The sequence below is a fragment of the Piliocolobus tephrosceles genome, chromosome 5 (assembly GCF_002776525.5).
Source record: "Piliocolobus tephrosceles isolate RC106 chromosome 5, ASM277652v3, whole genome shotgun sequence".
Classification (NCBI taxonomy): domain Eukaryota; kingdom Metazoa; phylum Chordata; class Mammalia; order Primates; family Cercopithecidae; genus Piliocolobus; species Piliocolobus tephrosceles.
The window spans coordinates 150,850,303-150,866,294 of NC_045438.1; the positions used below are offsets into that span (position 1 = coordinate 150,850,303).

The following is a 15,992-nucleotide window of genomic DNA, read 5'->3' on the forward strand; positions in this document are numbered from 1 at the left end:
TCTCTCTCTCTCTCTCTCTCTCTCTCTCTCTCTCTCTCTCTCTCTCTCTCTCTCTCTCTCTCTCTCTCTCTTTCTTTCTTTCTTTCTTTCTTTCTTTCTTTCTTTCTTTCTTTCTTTCTTTCTTTCTTTCTTTCTTTCTTTCTTTCTTTCTTTCTCCTTCCCTTTCCCTTTCCTTCCCCTTCCCCTCCCCTCCCCTCTGCAAGTTCCACCTCCCAGGTTCACTGAGACCACACCCTGCTAATTTTTTGTATTTTTAGTAGAGACGAGGTTTCACCATGTTAGCCAGAGTGGTCTCGATCTCATGACCTCATGATCCACCTGCCTCGGCTTCCCAAAATGCTGGGATTACAGGTGTGAGCCACCGCTGCCTGGCTTTTTTTTTTTTTTTTTTTTTTGAGATGAAGTCTCGCTCTATCACCAGGCTGGAGTGCAGTGGCACGATGTTGGTTCACTGCAACTTCCGCCTCCCAAGTTCAAGCGATTCTCCTGCCTCAGCCTCTCAAGTAGCTGAGACTACAGGTGTGCACCACCACACCCAGCTAATTTTTGTTATTTTTAGTAGAGATGGGGATTCACCATGTTGGCCAAGATGGTCTCAATCTGCCCGCCTTGGCCTCCCAAAGTGCTTGGGATTACAGGCACGAGCCACCGTGCCTGGCCACATATTGTTTCTTTTGTTCTATCCCTCCTCTCCTCATCACACACAGAAACTTACATGTCAGGTCACTTTGAAACAATCCCAAACATCTTAATTTCATCTGTAAATAGAAATCGCCCCTTAAAAATATAACGATAAAACCATTATCACACTGAAAATATAGATCTCTAAATATAAGGATACAAGTTTAGAAAGCATAAAAAGTAAAAGCAGTAAGTCACTCATCTTACTGTTGGCAGCTACCATTACTCTTTAGATGTAAACATTCTAGACTTTCCAACCTGCTTTTACCTATAACTATGCTTTTAAGAATGATTTTTGTGGGCCAGGCATTTTTGTGGGCCAGTAATGCCAGTGCTTTGGGAGGCCGATGTGGGAGGATCACTTGAGGCCAGGAGTTTAAGACCCGTCTGGCCGGCCATAGCGAGACCCCATGTCTACAAAAAACTTTAAAAAGTTAGCTAGATGTGGTGGCATGCAGCTGTGTTCCTGGCTACTTGAGAGGCTAGGATGGGAGGATTGCTTGAGCCCGGAATTTTGAGGCTGCATTAAGCTATGATTGCACCACTGCACTCGGGCCTTGCTCACAAGAACATTCACTCTCTGTTTTGAAAAAGAATTATTTTTGTGGCTGCTTAAGTATTTCATCATGTGACTGTTAGATAATTTATGTAACCATACCCTTATTGAATATTTTACTATATAGGTTTTCAATATTATAACTGAAGGATATTTTCAATTATATTAATAGTGTGAATTTCTAAAAATGAAATAATTGCTCAGATGAAAATTACTTTTTTGATTAGTTTTGTAAATTGTTGTGTAATAAATAGATATTTCATGCAGTGAATGGACTTGCCCTAGTTGCCATATCCTTTCCAGTTTTTTAGTTTGAGCCTTTTGATTATCAGTCAGTTCATTGGGCGACAGTTATAGTTTATATTTTTTTGCCTTTTTATTGGTGGGGGGAGTTATACAGTATGGAAATAGTGTTTTTATCTCCTTGTAATGGCAAATTAACCCTATAAAGTCATTTGTTTATTGAATTACAGTGACTTTTTTCATGAACTCTTATCCCAAAGATGGTTTTGAAAGATTTTTTAAAATGCATTTAAGAGTCCAGTGTTTTATTTGTCATAATGTTTTTTACAATTAAAAATATTACAGCTCACGATGTTACTGCAGTGAACAGTACAAGTTGTAAGAAGACACCACCTGAAGATTGTGAGGGTCCTTTTAGACCTGCAAAAATCCTGAAAGAAGGAAGTGTTCTAGATATTCTAAAAAGCCCTGGTAAGATAATTAAAAGATAAGCCTTTTAATTACAAACTCATGATCTCATTTTAATGTCATTTTGTATTATACTTGAGGCTTTTAAAAATTTCTGACTAGTTTGGTAGGAGGTTTACTTTTGAATAGAGATGTAGTTAGGTGTAATTCTTTTGCTGGAAATATCTTACAAGCCTTACTTCTTTGGAATTTAAGGACTATACTAAAATGAAATCTCTAAGAGGCAAATGTAGGAGGAGAAAATGGATTCTCCATTATTAGAGGCAGGCCAGTGAGGACTAAGAGGAAGTAAACCTGATGATACACATAGACATGTCTTTCTCTTATGAGAGCGCTGAACTGCCTTCTTGAATTATTCCCCAGTTTGGTAAATATAGAACAAGGCCAAGTGGAAAGCATTTGCTGAATTGTAACATACATAGGGAGCATTACTCACTTGAAGCAAGATTTGAAAGCTAGTAGGTAAGAATTAGAAAGGGGATAAATAATTCTCAGATAAGAATAAGTTTTTGTTTGAAAACAAAGAGGATGTTCCTAATTCCATTTGTGATGTGTAGTATAAGAATGTAAAACTGACCGGGCGTGGTGGCTTACGCCTGTAATCCCAGCACTTTGGGAGGTTAATACGTGTGGATCACTTGAGGCCAGGAGTTCGAGACCAACCTGGCCAACATGGCGAAACCTCCTCTCCATTAAAAATAGAAAAAATTAGCTGGGCGTGCTGGCGTGCACCTGTAGTCCCAGCTACTCAGGAGGCTTGAACCTGGGAGGTGGAGGTTGCAGTGAACTGAGTTTGAACCACTGCACTCTAACCTGGGCGAAAGAGCAAGACTTAAAAAAAAAAAATGTAAAACTGTCTGCAAGATAATCTAATAGCTCAGAAATAATTTAAAGTTACCCACCAGATGTGTCCATGTGTAATAGGATAGGTTTTTTTAAAAAGTAAGATTGGCTTTTACAGCAGGATTTAGAAGCATTCAATTTTTCTGGTCCAGCTGTCTCATTTTATAGATAAGTATACTCCCTACAGGAGTCCAGTAGCTTAGACAGTTCCATGCAGTTATGGCAGAACTCCAGAATGCTTGTACTGGAATTAACCAAGTAGTAGGCAAGCATCAAATGTGTATAGACTGTCTTATGTATCTGGGGTTACACTTTGCATTCATGATGCCAGCCTCCCCTGGCTCCCGTTTTACTTCTTAAATAGGAAACGTTTGGGGAGAATCTTCATTTGACTGAAATTAGGAAAATCTGAAAAAGTGGGAAGAAAAAGAAATCTGTAATGCCTTGAAATGGTTACTGTTAACATATTGCCAATCTTAGTGATGTAAATTAATCATAAGCAAAATAACACATGTTGACCACTAGGAATAACTCAAATATGTGGTATTTTGTCCTTAGGCTAAAAATAGCTCTAGGCTTGATTATTTTGTGGAACTAGAAAACCTCTCATAACCGTCTACATCTTCTTTCCTTTTAATTTTTCTTTGGCGGGTAAAGGCTGTAGAAACAGATCACAGGTGGTGTTGGTGTGTATAAGACAAAAGCTAACTGGTCCTAAGTAAACAATTACAAAGTCATTCTCATGAGTAAAATATAGCTTGAATGAATGAACTCAATGACAGCAGTTTTGGTAACACAAAGACTTGCTCAGCTGATTTTACTGAAGCTAGAGGATAACACAGTGGTAGGTTATGACTGGACAAAATTCAAAGATGATGTTGAAGCCATTTGGCATAGCCAATGGAACACTTGAAGAAATGGATGAAGGAAGAAGAGGACTGTGAGTATTCTGTGTTTGTAGAAAGACAGAATATAACAAAATATGGATGACAGTAATACCTATCAGTAAATTAGTACCAAGGAAAGCATCCAGCTAGAAATTCCTTGAAGGAGGAGGTGATATCCTGTAAACACAACATCTTTTGTGGAATTTTAAATGGTCTAAGTGTAACTTATTAGGTGAATGATAAATATGATTACCTAAGTGAAAAATAACTCTTAAGTAGTTCATCTTGGATTGTAATAAGTGTGCAGTGAGGTAAATGTCTTCTCAGTAATAATAATCAAATTAATGCTTTGATTTATAAAGCTTCTCTAACGTTGTTTTTGCACTCTCTCCTTTGTTCATTGTAGGTTTTGCATCACCGAAGATAGATTCTGTTGCTGCTCAGCCCACCACAACAAGCCCAGTAGTTTATACAAGACCAGCAATAAGTAGCTTTTCTTCTAGTGGAATTGGGTTTGGGGAAAGTTTAAAAGCTGGGTCATCATGGCAGTGTGATACGTGTCTACTCCAGAACAAAGTTACAGACAGCAAATGCATAGCCTGTCAAGCAGCAAAATTGTCACCCAGAGATACTGCTAAACAGACTGGAATTGAAACACCAAATAAAAGTGGCAAAACAACTCTTTCTGCACCAGGGACAGGTTTTGGAGACAAATTTAAACCAGTGATAGGCACTTGGGATTGTGATACCTGTTTAGTGCAAAATAAACCTGAAGTGATAAAATGTGTAGCCTGTGAAACACCAAAACCTGGGACTGGTGTGAAGCGAGCTCTTACGTTGACAGTGGTTTCGGAAAGTGCTGAGACTATGACTGCTTCATCTTCTAGCTGCACTGTGACCACTGGTACCTTAGGATTTGGAGATAAATTCAAAAGGCCTGTTGGATCTTGGGAGTGTTCAGTATGCTGTGTTTCTAATAACGCAGAAGACAATAAGTGTGTGTCCTGTATGTCTGAGAAACCAGGTATGTTTTTGGCTTTGTGGAGTAATTTTGCTTATTACTTTAGTGGAACATTTTAATTTATTCTGAGAATCCCTGTTTTGGATGTTTCAGGATGAGCATTTCTCATACATACTAATTTTTCTAAACTATCTTGAGATAAAAATGTCTTGTTTGCAGCTAGATCTTTATGTTCAGTTAGGATAGGTTATGTGTTAACTATTCTGGTATATATGCTGGTCTCCTCTTTCTGTACAATTTTATCAGAAATTTGCTCAAAGTTGACTAATACCATGCTGAAAGATCTTAGAATGGGGTAATATTTCTCAAACCTTTGTACAGAGTAAAATACTACTTCTCCAAATAGAAATCAGGATAGCTAGTGGTCATATACAGGGAAGGTTTCTTTAGGGGGTAGGCTATAGTCATTAATGAAAAGGCTATAGCTGTTGCAATAATTATAAATTACCAAGTCACTAATTCTAATCTAGGCAGCCAGAAACAATGGAGTTAGTTTTGAGTTTTTTCTGTTTCTCTGTTCAAAGTTGAAAGAATTAGTGAAGATTCTTATTGAATCTTTAATTCATCCAGAAGTGGCTCTGATGGTTTCGTAATATTATCTAATTATATGGTACAGATATATGATAACATGGATATCCGGGGAATTACACTGTTTTCAATGCATTATTCATGAATATGCAGTTTTGTGTCCGTAATGTACAGCTCTGAGTTACTAACCCTAGACCCCTTGCCTGAACCCTCGTGCCATATTTCTGATTCCTGCTGGATATTTCCCTATGAGTGAGACTTTAGAATCTTCATTTCTTTCCCTTTTTTGAGACAGAGTCTCACTGTGTCACCCAGGCTGGAGTGCAGTGGCACGACCTTGGCTCACTGCAACCCCCGTCTCCCAGGTTCATGCAATTCTTGTGCCTCAGCCTCACAAGTAGCTGGAATTATAGGTACATGCCACCGCGCCCGACTAATTTTTTGTATTTTCAGTAGAGACAGGGTTTCGCCATGCTGGCCAGGCTGGTCTCTGACTCCTGACATCAAGTGATCTGTCTGCTTTGGCCTTCCAAAGTGCTGGGATTACAGGGGTAAGCCACCGTGCCCGGCCTAGAATCTTCGTTATGAAATATCTTTGTCTTCCTATCTAGTACCCCTGCCTCACCTACAGAAAGAAAGCCCTTGATGTATGCAGGAAAGCAAAATTAATTTTAAGTTGATGGGGAGTAACAAAACTTTGAGTCAGGAAGTAATTTGTTACACATGAACAAAGGAAGCTCACATATGTATTAAAGAGCTTGGACTTTATCCTTTCAGTGATGAATCATTTTCAGCAGAGGAGCGATACAGTCAAGTTTGTATTTTTGATGAGTCACTCTGGCTTTTTAAAAAGATAATGGATTTGAAAACAACAAAATTTGGAGACCAGAAGATAGATTAGGAAGTGATATCAATCATATAGACAATAGGCCAGACACCGTGGCTCACACCTGTAATCCAAGTACTGGGAGAGGCCAAGGCGGGCAGATTGCTTGAACCCAGTTCAAGACCAGCCTGGGCAACATGGTGAAGCCCTGTCTCTACAAAAAAACACAGAAATTAGCCTGGCTTGCTGGCACCCGCATGTAGTCCCAGCTACTTAGGAGGCCAAAGTGGGAGGATTGCTTGAGCTCGGGAGGTGGAGGTTGCAGTTAGCTGAGATCATGCCATTGCACTCCAGCCTGGGTGACAGAGTGCGACCCTGTCTCAAATAATGATAGGCCAGGCATGGTGGCTTACTCCTGTAATCCCAGCACTTTGGGAGGCCGAGGTGGGCGGACCATGAGGTCAGGAGATCGAGACCATCCTGACTAACACGGTGAAACCCTGTCTCTACTAGCAATACAGAAAATTAGCTGGGCGTGGTGGTGGGCGCCTGTAGTCCCAGCTACTTGGGAGGCTGAGGCAGGGGCAGGAGAATGGCATGAACCCGGGAGGTGGAGCTTGCAGTGAGCCAAGATCATGCCGCTTGCACTCCAGCCTGGGCGACAGAGCGAGACTCAGTCTCAAAAAGAAAAAAGCCAAGCTTGTACACCTACGGGGTGCATGTGGCTCAGGTTGGCTGTGAATGAGGCTCAACACAAATTTGTGAGTTTTCTTAAAACATTATGAGATTATTTTGCTAGTGTTAGTATATTTTACATGTGGCTCAAGACAATACTTTTTGTCCAGTGTGGCCTAGGGAAGCCAAAGGTTGGACCGCCCCCTCCCTCCCCTGCCGATATAGGCAATAGATAATGTACTGATTGAACTGAATAAGGAATGGAGTACGTACAATTAAAGACATTGATTTCAAGCTGCTGATGTCAACATTCAGATGTATGTAATGTGGCCAGGCATGGTGGCTCACGTCTGTAATCCCAGCACTTTGGGAGGCTGAGGCAGGCAGATCACCTGAGGTCAGGAGTTTGAGACCAGCCTGGCCAACATGGCAAAACCCTGTCTCTACTAAAAATACAAAAATTAGCCAGGCATGGTCGTGGATGCCCGTAATCCCAGCTACTTGGGAGGCTGAGGCAGGAGAACAGCTTGAACCTGGGAGGTGGAGGTTGCAGTGAGCTGAGATTGCGCCACTGTACTCCAGCCTGGGCAACAGAGTGAGACTCTGTCTCAGAAGAAAAAAAAGATGTATGTAAGGCCTTTGGGTACTCCCTTTGGGTGGAGATATGGATTTGGGGTCATTTAGTCCATAGTTTTGGTATTTGAAGTCATGAGAGTTGAGTTGAGTGAATAGAAAAGATGGCCTGAAATGAAAGTCTGCTAACTTATAGGGAGTAGCAGGAATAAAGCTTTTGAACAGTTAATCTTTTAAAAAGGTGCAACCGAGAGGAAAAACAAAAACTACATGGCACTGGTTGCTTCAGAGGGGGATGGATTTCAAAGGAACACGATCAGAGGTCTTAATAAAAAGGCTATTATTCAAGCAGGAGATGGGGTAGTGGTTGGGGTAATGGCGGGGCTTCGTGAACCAGAATAGCAGTAGAAGAGTCAGAAATTGATTGAAATGGATTTGAGAAAAATGTAGAGGAGGAGTAGTATCCAGCCAAGCTAACCAAGTAGACAGTGGAGTCACCAACTAAGAGACTACAGTGACAAGCTCAGAAGTGTAGATTGCTGGTGTAGATTAGGAAACTGTTTTATTGGAATTTAAAACTACTGGAGTAAATGAGAGCTTGTGAGGACAGTGGGCCAAGATGGAACCCCAGGAAGCAATTTGGTTGGCAAGATAGAAGAGAACATACCTATAAAATGTAGAGATCATTTAGGTAACTATGGAAGAGGTGGCAACAGTTGTAGGCCACCTAGAGAAGTAGGAATACCAGAATGAATGGCTTCACTGTTAGCACTGTATTTTGGGCCTTACCAAGCCATTTTTCGTGTGCCACCTCTCCCACAAACATGCTAGTTCTGCTTAAGATTTGTCACCTCTGTATATCCTTCTCCTGCTTCTTAGTCATTTCTTCCTTCTTTGCACACTTGTTTTAGGTTGTCACTTGGTGATGGTGCTACTGTGCTTTTATTTTCCCCCTTTAAGACCATGAGCATCTTACAAGTTAAGCAACATTTTATTCATCTTTAATGTCCCCAGAACCCAAGTGTGTTATGATGCTTAATAAATGTCTGTTAAATGGCTAGCATGTAACAGAAATGCCATGAATATAGTAGTTGTCAAGTTAGATTGTGAAGTGGATGTGAAATAGATGCACTTCTATGCAAAAACTATCATTCAGAGGCAGAGATCTGTGCTTTGAAATCTTGAAATTCATATGGTCTGTGACTATGTATTTTATATGTTAGGATATTGCCTACAATTTACATCTTATGTCTTAGAATGCTTGCTGTTTGAAGACATTTGAAAAAGATGCTGAAGAAAAATTTAGTCTTTGAGCCCCTAATTTGTGAGCATGATTTTTTTTCTTAAACCACAGCAGTTCAGACATGTGGTTAAGAGGGAGCTCACCAGTGAGCAAGGTGATTATGAGCTGCTCATTTATAAGGTTAAAATAAACCTGAGAGGTCTATTCTTTTTTTAAACAATATAAATATGAACAATTCGTATTTCTGGCACATTCTGTGTTTTAATAGGAAATATTATTAGAAATTGAACACTTAAACTTAGTGGTGTCATTGAGATACTGACATATTGTAAATTAAAATTTTCATGAATTCTCCCCCTCTCCACTCCCCGTTTTTTTTTTTTTTTTAGGAAGTTCAGTACCTACTTCAAGTAGCAGCACTGTACCCATCTCTCTGCCTTCTGGAGGCTCTCTAGGATTGGAAAAGTTCAAGAAACCTGAGGGGAGCTGGGACTGTGAAGTGTGCCTAGTGCAGAATAAGGCTGACTCTACCAAATGTTTGGCATGTGAAAGTGCAAAGCCAGGCACAAAATCTGGGTTTAAAGGTAAGGCCAAAAAAATCAAAATAAAGGTGATGGTAAAGTGCCTTTTTGTAAGGCTATTTAAAAATGAAGTATTTGAGAACAGCTTCAGTGTTGTTCACTCATTCTCTCTTGAAAATTAATATAAAATGACATTATCCTGAGATGTTTATATCTGTTTCTGAATTATTGTAAGGTCAGTTAGTTGCTTGTCAAAGGGTATATGCATTTGTAATTTTTGGTAACCAGTGACAGATTGCTCCCTGTGAGTTTTGTGCTCATTTATACACCCACCTGCAATCTGTAGCCTGTTACTTCCAGTCTCATTGCCAGTACAAACTTTATCAAACTTTACCTCAGCCAGTCTGATAAATGAAAAGTGGCATGTCAGGATAGTTGTGAAGAGTGAGATATGATTCTCATACCAAATAAATATTGGTTACCTTGGATTATGTTTACGACTGCTGGTAATACTCTTCAAAGTAGACCCTTTCAAAGTTATTCCTGTGTTTCTTTGGCGTTCAAGCTATTTTGTTTGAGAACATCAGTACATTAATTGTCTATGTGGTGTCTTTTATATTTTTGCAGGCTTTGACACATCTTCCTCACCTTCGAACTCAGCAGCCTCCTCCTCCTTCAAATTTGGTGTCCCATCACCCTCTTCTGGGCCTTCTCAGGCTTTAACAAGCACTGGAAATTTCAAATTCGGAGATCAGGGAGGATTCAAAATAGGTGTGTCATCTGATTCTGGGTCTATAAACCCGATGAGTGAAGGCTTTAAATTTTCTAAACCAATAGGAGATTTTAAATTTGGAGTATCATCTGAATCTAAGCCCGAAGAAGTTAAAAAAGACAGTAAGAATGATAATTTTAAGTTTGGACTTTCTTCTGGTTTAAGCAACCCAGTTTCTTTAACTCCATTTCAATTTGGGGTGTCTAATCTTGGACAGGAAGAAAAGAAAGAGGAACTGCCCAAATGTTCATCTGCAGGTTTTAGCTTTGGTACAGGTGTTATTAACTCCACCCCTGCTCCTGCTAACACCATAGTGACCTCTGAGAACAAGAGCAGCTTCAACTTTGGAACCATAGAAACCAAGAGTGCTTCAGTGGCTCCTTTCACATGTAAGACATCAGAAGCTAAAAAAGAAGAAATGCCTGCCACCAAAGGAGGATTCTCTTTTGGCAATGTGGAGCCTGCCTCTCTGCCATCTGCCTCAGTGTTTGTTTTGGGAAGGACAGAAGAGAAACAGCAAGAGCCTGTCACTTCTACTTCCCTAGTTTTTGGGAAGAAAGCTGACAGTGAAGAGCCAAAGTGTCAACCAGTGTTTTCCTTTGGGAATTCAGAGCAAACCAAAGATGAGAATTCTTCCAAGTCCACATTTAGTTTTAGTATGACAAAACCATCTGAGAAGGAATCTGAACAGCCAGCAAAAGCCACTTTTGCCTTTGGAGCTCAAACTAGTACTACAGCTGGTAAGTATTAACTTAATTATTTTTTTTACAAGTTGCCTTTACAGATGCAGCAAGTCAAGTAATGGTTTATACTGAACGTAGTTGAGAAATACAGAACTCTTTGGGGAGGAACCTAGGATTTTCAGTTTGAACCGCTCTTTAAAACCCTCATGATTCTGATGAAGTCATCTGTGGATCTAATTGTGAGAAATACGGCAGTAGTGCAAAGCTCAATATAGTGCATATTTATGTGTGTCTTTCTCTTCTGTTTGGGCTTTTATAATCAGAATTGGTATCTACTACCTGGAAAATAAGGATTCTTAGCTTATGAAGTATTTTCTACCATAATCTATGGTATTGTTTACAAATAGTTACAGATAACCAGTCCTCATCAGACATTAAGAAACATAAGACAACAAATACAATTAATCCTGAGAAAACAAGAGATTTTGAAAGCTGAAGTCCTGGGAGAAAAAAAATGACACAGCACCTTAAAGGTTAAAAGCATCGTTGTTGGTGGATCATATTAAAGTCATTCTGTGGGCAGAATAGCAGGAAGAACATAGCTGATCATCAGATTAGTGAACTAGAATTTCCCTGAACTTAGTGCACAAGTACAAAGAGTGATCCAAGTTAGATCCACAAGTTCCTTTGGAATAGGAGTGACCTAGAAGATAAGACGTTTTGGGAAAATATCAAAGAAGTGACAGAAGAAAATTTTCTGGATCTAAAGAAAGACATTGGTCTTAAAAATGGAAATTACCTATTGGCAAAGATCACTGAAATTTAGGACACCAAAGCTAAAACCCCAAATGCTTTCAGAGAGAAAAGCTATTTGCCACAAATAGGAAGATATCAGATTAGCATCATCTTCTAATTTGCAACATCACATGCTAAAAACAGAACAGTGCCCTCAAAATGAAAATGTTCTTGAACCTAGAATTCTGTTACTAGCCAAATGTGTTTAAGTATAAAGACAGTCCGGGTGCGATAGCTCACACCTGTAATCCTGACTAGTCAGGAGACTGAAGCACAAGAATTTCTTGAACCTGGGAGGCAGAGGTTGCAGTGAGCCGAGATTGGCCACTGCACTCCAGCTTGGGCAACAGAACGAGCCTCTGTCTCAAGAAAACCCAACAACAACAAACACAAACATAGAGGCAAAATACAGATGTTTTTAGATGTGCAAAAAGTGCAAAAGTTGAATATCCATGAATACTTTTGGATAATAAATTGGAAACACTCAAAATTAACTTTTATATGGAATTTAACAAATAACTATGAGCAGTTTTTTGTCTGTCATATATTTACTTAGAAACGTAAAGACAAAATAAAAGCTAAAATTACATATTATTTGGAAAGCAACAAAGATATGATAGGGTATAATCAGATTTGATGGTGAAACACCAGGCTGTGGTAGACACTCTTAACCATTCTTCCATTAGCCAGCTTGAAAGTGAGCCAACATGTCCCATTTTCTGTAAGTCAGACTAATGCCTATAGCGTACTGTGACCAGCCCTGCATAGTGTGAAGTATTGGAACTGAGAGATTATTGGAATAGTTTAGAAAAAAGTCTTCAGTAAGGTGGCTGGATTCAGAATCACGATATAAAAATCAAAAGTTTTTCTTCAAATCAGCATATCTCATTTGTTTTTTTCTAACATTTCTAACTTGTATTTTATAAAAGCAGCAGAACTTTTAACATGCCAAATAACTAAAAGAACACAAAAGGCGTACTTTTGCTGGGTGAAAGTATTCCCTTCCTCCTCCCATAATTTTAGTTCTTAGGGGAATTTTTGTAGAGCTTGACAAGCTAAACTTACTCTAAGATTCACATGGAAAGGAAGCTATACAAGAAATTTTGGGAAAAAAGGCAGGCACACAGGCAGCTTTGTTCTGCTATCATCAGTCCACGGTGTAAAGCTAGAATAATTAAAACAGTCTAGTGATAATGGTAGAGGAAACAAGTATATGCATTTGAGGAAATGTAGTGTGTCATAAAGACAACATTGCAAATTAGTGCACAAAGCCTGTACTAGTTGATGCTGTGGAGAAATTTGGCCATCCATTTAGATAAATTGAAGTTATGATTTTGCCACATACTGTAACATAAATTGCAAAATAAAATATATAAAAGTACAGCTATCTTCCACTATCTAAACTTGCTGTTCAACTACAGTATCCAGTTAGATTTGGATTTGAGGGGTATTTTTATTAACCTGAATGCCAAAGACCTTCCTATGAAAGGCATAAAATCCATAAGCTATAAAAGAAGATGAATGTATTTGATGAATTAATCTATATAAAAAACTTAATCTACTTTTCTAGCGAATTCTAGGGTAGGAAAATTCTAGTGATTGTAGGGTAAGGAAAAAGTACTTTCTGAGACTATTCTTAAGGATTTATGTTTGTTTCTTAATTTCTGTCTTACAGATCAAGGTGCAGCAAAGCCAGTTTTTAGTTTCTTGAACAACAATTCCTCTAGTTCAAGTACACCAGCCACTTCTGCTGGTGGTGGCATATTTGGTAGTTCCACCTCTTCCTCCAATCCACCCGTGGCTACCTTTGTGTTTGGACAGTCCAGCAATCCTGTGAGCAGCTCTGCCTTTGGTAACACTGCTGAATCCAGCACCTCTCAGTCTTTGCTATTTTCTCAAGATAGCAAACTAGCAACCACATCCAGCACAGGTACAGCTGTCACCCCATTTGTCTTTGGTCCAGGAGCCAGCAGTAATAATACTGCCACCTCTGGTTTCGGCTTTGGAGCCACAACCACGTCTAGCTCTGCAGGTACATTTACAAAAGAAAAAAATGCATTGCAATTGGATGGGCTTTACTTATTAGCCAAATAACATATAGCAGGTTATCACAAAAATGGTGTGAATGCCTTTTGGTCATCTATACCAGTGTTGTTGTAATTAATCACTGTGTGTACAACTTTAACATATTTACCTCTTGGGAGCCATTTTTCTAATTGTGGTAAGAGTGTAATACTTAATTTCTCCAAGCTTTGTTTTTTGTTTTTGTTTTTTTTCTTTTGAGATGGAGGCTTGCTCTGTCACCCAGGCTGGAATGCAGTGGTGCAATCTCGGCTCACTGCAACCTCCCTCTCCCTAGTTCAAGCAATTCTCCTGCCTCAGCCTCCCAAGTAACCGGGATTACAGGTGCCTGCTACCACAGCTGGCTAATTTTTGTAATTTTAGTGGAGATGGGGTTTTACCATGTTGGCCAGGCTCGAACTCCCGACCTCGTGATCTGCCCAGCTCGGCCTCCTAAAGTGCTGGGATTACAGGCATGAGCCACTGTGCCCAGCCCCAAACTTTGTTTTTAAAATGTTAGGTTGTCAGTAACCAGACACTGGAAGTTGTTTTATTAAACATCAGTCTTTATTATGTAGTGTGTGTATATATATATGCACATCATGAGGCAATTTCTGCACACATTAGATTTCTGGTGGGAGACTTTTCTGAGATATGTTTCTTTACCAAAAATTGTTGGCTGTGAAGGTATGGAGTAGTTGTTAACTGCAGTTTTTGTTTATATGAATTTAGTATGTTTCACTAAATAATGGCAGAGAGAGTTGTATTCTCAATCATTATTTAAAACTTGTCTTGATGGAATTTGGTTAACAAGGTAAGAGTCTGAAAAGAAGCTTGACATTTGCTTGTGGGTTTACAGAAATTTCTTGAGGATAATCTGACATTAGCCACCATGGTGACTTAAGTGTCTTTGGGCCTCCAGGATCCTCCTTCGTATTTGGAACTGGACCTTCAGCGCCATCTGCCAGTCCAGCATTTGGTGCTAACCAGACCCCAACATTTGGACAAAGTCAAGGTGCCAGCCAGCCCAATCCCCCAGGCTTTGGATCTATATCATCTTCCACAGCATTATTTTCCAGTGGTTCTCAGCCTGCACCACCTACTTTTGGGACAGTGTCAAGCAGTAGTCAGCCCCCTGTGTTTGGACAGCAACCTAGTCAGTCTGCGTTTGGCTCTGGAACAACTCCTAATTCCAGTAAGTGTGCTGTGATGCTGTTGTATCTGTATGGGTTTTGTATGTCTTAAAATATTTTCCTTTGAGCTTGGAAACCATTTGTGTGTCTAATTTTAAAATTACCTCTTGGCCAGGCATGGTGGCTCACGCTGTAATCCCAGCACTTTGGGAGGCTGAGGCGGGTGGATCATGAGGTCAGGAGATCGAGACCATCCTGGCTAACATGGTGAAACCCCGTCTCTACTAAAAATACGAAAAATGAGCCAGGCATGGTGGCAGGCGCCTGCAGTCCCAGCTACTCTGGAGGCTGAGGCAGGAGAATGGTGTGAACCCGGGAGGCAGAGGTTACAGTGAGCCAAGATTGTGCCACTGAACTCCAGCCTGAGCAACAGTGCGAGACTCTGACTCGGGGAAAAAAAATTATCTCTTGTACTTGGCAAAATAGAGAGGTAATATAGTTGAATTTGTATGTAAACAACATTCCCAGGTTTCACAGACTTATAACTTTTTAAGGTAGTAATGTATTTTAAAGTGTTAATTTTTACTCTGACTTAAGTATGAGATTCATTTAGTCTGGTTTCTTCTCAACTCTGAATTTTTGGGCTCCCAAGGCTAGCTTTGAAGTGCATTTTCTGATCCTATTCATGATTGGATTTACATCAGGAAGTTACCCCCAGGTCCAGTGCTCTCTCCTGAGGCAGTCCTGCTGAGTTGTCTCATGACACTTTCTATTTACTGATGATACCAGCCTTTCCATTTGACCTGCATATTTAAATATGACTAATCAAACTGTATTATAATCCTGTATTTTCTTAAAATTGTTGATTTTTTTTCTAATTGTGAAATATAACTTGTAGAAAGGGGTGTAAAATATAAGTGAACAGTGTAATATTAAAGCAAATGCTATATAATGACCACCTGGGAGCCCCTCATACATCTGTTTTTGAAAACACTCCTCTCTCCACTCTAATGATGACCACCGCTTTGTCTTTCATGGTAATCGCTGTTCTTTGAGTTTTATTACTGCATTTATTGGCCAATATATGCATCCCTAGAAAATGTAGTTTTGCCTGCTTTTATATATAAATGAAACATTACTGTATGCAATCTTTTGATTCTTGATTCTTTTGCTCTAAGGTTTCTAAGGGTCATCCATGTTTTACATATGGTTTGTTTATTGTCATTACCATAGAGTAAATCATTGTATGAATGTACTGCAGTTTATCTATTTACTGTTGATGTATGTTTCAGTTGTTTTTAACAACTAGGGAATGCTACTCTACACATTCTTATATATGTACCTTGGTGCACATAAGTATGTTTTTCTAGAGTATATATGTTTTTCTAGAGTATATACAGTGGCATGGGATTGCTGAATTAAAAGGTTTGTATATCTTATACTAGAAGACAATACAAACTTTTCCTGTTGGATTCTACCAGTT

General features: G+C 39.4%; 1 protein-coding gene across 3 annotated transcripts in view; it reads left to right on the forward strand.

Moving 5' to 3' along the window:
• The window catches only part of NUP153 (nucleoporin 153), a 94,087-nt gene that overhangs the window by 69,996 nt on the left and 8,099 nt on the right, over positions 1 to 15,992 (forward strand). For all 3 annotated transcript variants that reach the window (XM_023209796.1, XM_023209797.1, XM_023209798.1), the window contains 6 exons: positions 1,826 to 1,951; positions 4,085 to 4,702; positions 8,934 to 9,128; positions 9,693 to 10,577; positions 12,991 to 13,347; positions 14,299 to 14,571. In XM_023209796.1, coding sequence (XP_023065564.1) covers positions 1,826 to 1,951; positions 4,085 to 4,702; positions 8,934 to 9,128; positions 9,693 to 10,577; positions 12,991 to 13,347; positions 14,299 to 14,571 — 2,454 coding nt within the window. The remainder of the gene's footprint in view (positions 1 to 1,825; positions 1,952 to 4,084; positions 4,703 to 8,933; positions 9,129 to 9,692; positions 10,578 to 12,990; positions 13,348 to 14,298; positions 14,572 to 15,992) is intronic.